General features: G+C 36.2%; 1 protein-coding gene across 1 annotated transcript in view; it reads left to right on the top strand.

The window, feature by feature from the left end:
- The first annotated feature begins 3,716 nt into the window (after positions 1–3,716).
- LOC111393510 (tetratricopeptide repeat protein 27 homolog) overlaps positions 3,717–6,025 on the top strand; it is a 15,668-nt gene continuing 13,359 nt past the window's right edge. The window contains exons 1-2 of the mRNA XM_023019073.1: positions 3,717–4,229; positions 5,479–5,632. Of these exons, the coding sequence (XP_022874841.1) occupies positions 3,799–4,229; positions 5,479–5,632 (585 nt within the window). The 5' untranslated portion in view covers positions 3,717–3,798. The remainder of the gene's footprint in view (positions 4,230–5,478; positions 5,633–6,025) is intronic.

Genomic DNA, 6,025 nt, shown 5'->3' with positions numbered 1-6,025 from the left:
TTTAAGTCGTTATTTATGCTCATAACGAGTTCTAAGTCGTTACGCGAAATCAGAGAAGCAGTATGTATTTAACATTTAAACGATATGAATGTCGTTTTATGTCTGGAAAACAAGGTATAAATCATTTTAGTATAAATTTTAACTGAAATGACTTTTAAGTCGTTATTTATATTTATAACGAGTTCTAAGTCATTAAGAAAAATCAGAGAAGCGGTGTGTATTTAACATTGCAACGATATGAATGTCGTTTTGTGTCTCAGAAATGATTTATAACTTGTTATGTTAATCTGTACAATTTTTGAATTGGAACGACATTCATGTCTACTGTAACGACATGAAAGTAGTTTGCATTCCCTGTGAGAAAATAGGAACATGAATACCTAAAATACTAAAATTTGATTCCAACGGTATAAAAATATTTCAATAATACAATGAGTACAAAATCTAATAAGTGATTTCATTCAGTTGATATAATAAGTACGAAGTCGTACAGTTACAAAACAGGATAGTGTTACAACATTAATGTTCACTACTAGCTGCTTGGCCCGTGGAAGTGGATCAAACATGACTAGTTTTCTTACACCTGCTGCACTTACGAGCCACAAGTGTCCCTCCGGCCGACCTTTTCCTCTTTTTTTATGGTCATTCACCTTGTCTTCGTACCAATGGTGAAAATACTTCTTTAGCTATCACATTCTTAGGAATTTGCCATTCGACCTCGTTCGGCAAAGGATATACGAGTTTAGAATAAGCTTGCTTCCAACAAATACTAGTGTAAAAGGGGGTACATAATTTATAACCCTCGTCTCCTTTAAACCTTGCTGCAGCAATTGCATGCGCACATGGAAACTTGTCCAAATCAAATCTTCTACACATACATGTCATTTCGTAAAAATCCACAAAGTGGTGTTCTAAATTGTCACCAACTTGATAAATGTTCGGAGAAACCCGATTTTCCTCCAACCTATTTGACTAATTATATGTCATGCATATCTTTTTCTCTAATGCTGGTGTGAGTTGGGTCACGCATTTTTCTGCTTCAATATGTCTTTCATAAAACCACATTTGTAGTATCCCACGAGTATATTCTAGTAAACCAACTATGGAAAGTTCTCGAGCACTCTTCAACAAACCATTTATAGATTCCGCATTATTTGTAGTCATGATATTGTAACGTATCCCGGTATAATGCGCTCTAGCCGTTGATTGAAAATCTTCTTCTAATAGGTATTCTTTGATGCCCTCCTTTTTATTGCATAGAGCTATCATGTAGGACTCAAATTCGGTAACAGTATAAGCCTCTGACGCTGCCCTAAACAAAGTTGCAACATCACACCGTGGAAAATTTGTCTTCAAGTTCTTTTGCAAGTGATATGTACAATTACCATGATGAGCAAATCGAAACACATTTCTAACTCCATTTTTTATGCACTTTGCACGGTCAGATATAATCACAAGGTCATCCGTATCACCTGTTATTAACCGCAACTTCTGAAAGAACCAAGTCCATGATTCATCATTCTCCAAATCAACTACTCCTCATGCGAGTGGAAATATTTGAAAATTTGCATCCTGAGAAGTTGCTACGAGTAGAGTACCTTTCATTCTCGATGTCAAGAATGCACCGTCTACAGAAATTACCTTTCGCATTGAGTTTACGAACCCATGTATACTTGTTCCCAATGCCATAAAAAGGTACTTGAAGCGCCGATCATCATTAGTATGAATGAATGTCAGTGTACCAGGATTTTACATCTCCAAAACATGACATTACGCTGGCAATTTTGCATAACTCTCGGGGGTTTCCCACGAATCAGTCCACAAGCAAAAATTTTAGCCATGTACGCTTTAGTATAGCTTACGGTTATGCCGAACTCTCGACGAATGTCATTAATAATGTCCCTTGGTCTGTAAACTCGGTTGACATCTTCATACTTAGGAACGATGTGGTTTCCAATAATCATTTATGAAGCATGCCTATGATCTCTGTGACGAACACTCATGGAGCAAGAACGATGACCATTGTACTTTCGAACTTCGAAAATGGGACTTTCTACGATCTTGGTTGCCCGTAAGCGCCACTTGCAATTTTCATCAATACAAACAATTGTATAAGTGTTCTTATTTGACTTCTTAACTTTGTACTCAAACTGGCACTTCACAGCTAGCAACTGTGATTTTGATATTAGGTCATATTTCGATGGAAACAACTGGTTGACTCGCACATCTAATCGTTCCGGAATTTTTACTGATGTCTCGTAACAGAGCGAACTTACACTTTCAGATACAATCTGAGTACATTCAACATCATTCCATTCACTATATCCCTACTGCAAGGTTCATGTGTGCGTAACTCAAAATTATTGTCATCTGCTACAGGAGAATTAACTTCGTCATCTACCCTTCGGGGACTATCTTCACTTACGTCAAAACCATTACAATCTACAAATATTCCATCACCATTATCATCATTACCATCGTTGTCTGCTCTATCTTGTTCCTCCTCATTGTTCATATTTCCAATTTGTTCTCCACCATCTATTACTAATAAACATCCTTCATCACCAAAATCTTCCTAATTCTCAACAACTTCATTTAAAATACTTACACAAAGAAAAGTTTCTGTACAAACAGATATAAATCACTTTACGTTATTGTCACAATCAATTATGATTGGTGCAGTTGGAGCTTTAGACATTCTCGGGACAAGAGCTGAAATCTCCATTTTGTATAGACTCGTATCGATATTCAATGCCTCCTTAACTTTATCATATAATTCCATGTAAGAAATTGTTTTTGCAACAAGAATAGGTATTGTTTTCCCTTTGCCATTTCCAGAATACTTCCATTTCCATCCACCTTCAACTGTCTGCTCATATTCAATTGGATAACAAACCGATATCCATACCATGTCCATGGTGTCCATAACCTGTAACTCAACATATAAATTTCATCAAATTTCAAACATCATACAGTATTGATAATGATATGTACGTTGTCATGGATTTCAGAAAACGATATCTATGTCGTTCACAATTTCATAAAACGATATGAATGTCGTTCTATACTGAAAAAATCAAATACACGTTTCACGTGAAAACAATGTGAAAAAGGCCAATCATCATTCACCACTTTACATTTCACTTCAATTAATACTAAGGAATACAAATAAGGGGTAATGAGAATAAGATTGGGAACCCATTTAAAGATCCAATCAAATCATAAAATAAATTCAAAATATTATTGAAAAATGAACACCACAAACACATATACAACAACATGAACGGATGATTCAAAACAATGGAGAAAGAAAGTGGCTCAAATATCGAAAATTTACCATACTCTCTCTTCTTCTCCAAATGCCCAATAAAAATATAGCAATACTTTATTATTCACTTCAACCAAATGAATGTTTAAGGGAATGATAATGTAGATTTTGTGATTTCATTAAGTAGAGAAGAAGATGATGATAAGAAAATCAGCATTGAGACATCTACAGTGGTTGAGTCGTTCTTAAAGGAGAGAGGGAAGGAGATTATGATTGAAAGGAAATTGAAATGAAAATAAGGGCAATATCATCATTTCACATGCAAGAATATTTTAGTCTTTTACAAATTCTATTTCTCATATTTAATAACTTTAAACCTTTCAACTAAAAGTCTTAATTGTTGCTCTTTTTAAACAAACGTTTAGTTTGACGAGCCTTTTAAATGAATCCCCCTTTTATTTACCCGTTTCTTGTTTCATCTTCAAAAACCCTCTCAAGACCAACACAATACCCCGCTCACCCTCTTAGCAATGGCTCAACAGCAAGAAATCGAAGCCCTCCGCCACTTGGAGCTACGCCTCCTCCGCTGCACGTTGCCGTCCGATCATCCCTCACAACCGCCGCCGCCGCCTCTCCTAACGCTTTCTTCGCCATGTTCCATCCTGCATTCCCTCCTCAACGCCGTAGTTTCACTAATAGAATCTGGAAATTATCTCCAAGCCCTCTCCTCTTCCGCTTCTCAATCCCTTTTTGCCAACCTCAAGTTCGTTTCACCCGAGTCCGAGTCCGCCAGCCGATTCTATTCGGATTCGCTTCTCGAGTGTGTGGACTCGTTCTTGAATGTTAATGGAAGTGAAAATTTGGAACCGGAAAGTATGGAATTGAAGGGTTATAAAGTGTTGCTGGTGATGGCTATTGGTGTTTCAGCTTTACTTGCCTTTATTCAGTGCAACATTACTGGGTTAGTCAAGCTATTAATATCTCCCAGAGTTGTTAATTCGCAATTTCTCTTAAGCTTTTAGTTCTTAAAAAAAGGTAACTTTTTTACTTCAAGGTTGGGAAATAAATTTTAAGAAAAAAGTAGTATAATCATGCTCGTTTGGAGACAAAAATGTAACTGGTAGTGGGAACATGTGATCTAATAGGGGCACAACCTGCGGTTTACCTCCTCTAGTCACTGAAGGGCCAGTGGCTAGGGGTCCAGATTTAGTCTGGCGAAGCTGGGACACCTGGGTATCAAAAAAAAAAAAATGTAACTGGTAACTTTACTAGCCAAACATCACTTTTTTCAAAACTACCCAGATTCTGTGAAAGCATCGGGCAACGTGTAACTTTTTGCGTCCCACAGACATGGTTGGATTAGAGTTTTAATTTGTAATTTTCTAGTAATGCCTTGCAAAAGTTTGGTTTCATGCTAAATGTTTGTGTAATCAATTGCAATGTGAGAAAAAAAGCTTTCACCTTATACTGCCTCAGATGTACGTTGCATGTGACGAATCATTTGTTGCGGGAGGGAGATACTTAATTTATTGTAAGTGTAGCTGGTGTGTAATAGGCTCTGATTTTTATGTTGCTATTGACTTATACTTTGGATACTTTGAGTTTGCGCTTTTTCATTCTATGTCTTTTTATTTACTCCCAACATTTACCCTTTGCTTCAATTGGTCATGGATGAAACCACATATTGGTAAAGATTAGCCTCTTATGTTATACACTCTCCCAAAAAAAGGAAAAAGAAAAAAAATATCCTTTTATATGCCCCTATTAGAAAGGAAATGTATCTTTTAACTTGTGGTAGATTTAAAGCAAACATATCCTCACTTTGCTCTTTCATGGTTTTCTCAATTCTAGTCTCTTCTATAAATCTTACGTCCTAAATAAGCACACATTCATAAGCTCATGCATGCACAAACATGTTCTGTTTTCGTTATTTTCTATACTAGAGCTGTAATATCATATTTTTGTACGATGACTCCTGACCACAACATAAGGTACACTATTGGTGGAGTTCACTTTCGTATTATTGGTTTGAATTCGTGGCGTTAACTTGTCCTATGCATCATCAAGAAAAGAAAAAATCACCCTATAGATGGTTGAGAAGAAGAATCGCTAGATAGTACCTTATGCGATGTTAGTATTTAATAATCTAATATATTTTGAATTACGTGTTGAAATGAACATTCTTTTCCTTGTTTGCACACATGTAACAGGCCAGTGGAGAAGCTGCCTTGGATGCCACTTATGGCATTGTCAACCTGGGAGGGTGAAATAGGAGAAGGTGATTCAGTGGAGTGGGAAGCATGGGCACATAAGGAGCTAATGTCTGCCGGTTCCGAATTGCGTGGAAAATTTTCTAATCTGCAGGTAATACCTACTAGCTTTATAGTTTTTATTCATATTATTATTACTTCACCTGTTTTAAAACTAAGCATTTCTTAATATTCACCGTTATTTTATGCTTGTAGTGTTCATTTATGTTTGTCACTCTCTTTGATACTATCATAATTGTTCATTTCTGAATGAATTATTTATGCTTCATGGATGATCCTTTTTTCTATTGAATGGTCTTAATAAGACAACAAAATATGATCATTCTGAATCATTTTGGTGTAGAAACGTTAATCATGTTGATTTTGGTGATGGTGTGATCAGCATATGATGCTATATTTCTGATCTTATTGGATCTTGAATGCGTAGTCACTTTCCACCTCCTACTGGGAAAGTACAAAGGTTGTTTTGATGCTACTTTTTACATTC

This window comes from Olea europaea, chromosome 4 (genome assembly GCF_002742605.1).
Source record: "Olea europaea var. sylvestris chromosome 4, O_europaea_v1, whole genome shotgun sequence".
In the NCBI taxonomy this organism is placed as follows: Eukaryota; Viridiplantae; Streptophyta; class Magnoliopsida; order Lamiales; family Oleaceae; genus Olea; species Olea europaea.
Note: the sequence above shows the minus strand (reverse complement) of the source record. Positions and strands in the feature narration are given on the sequence as shown.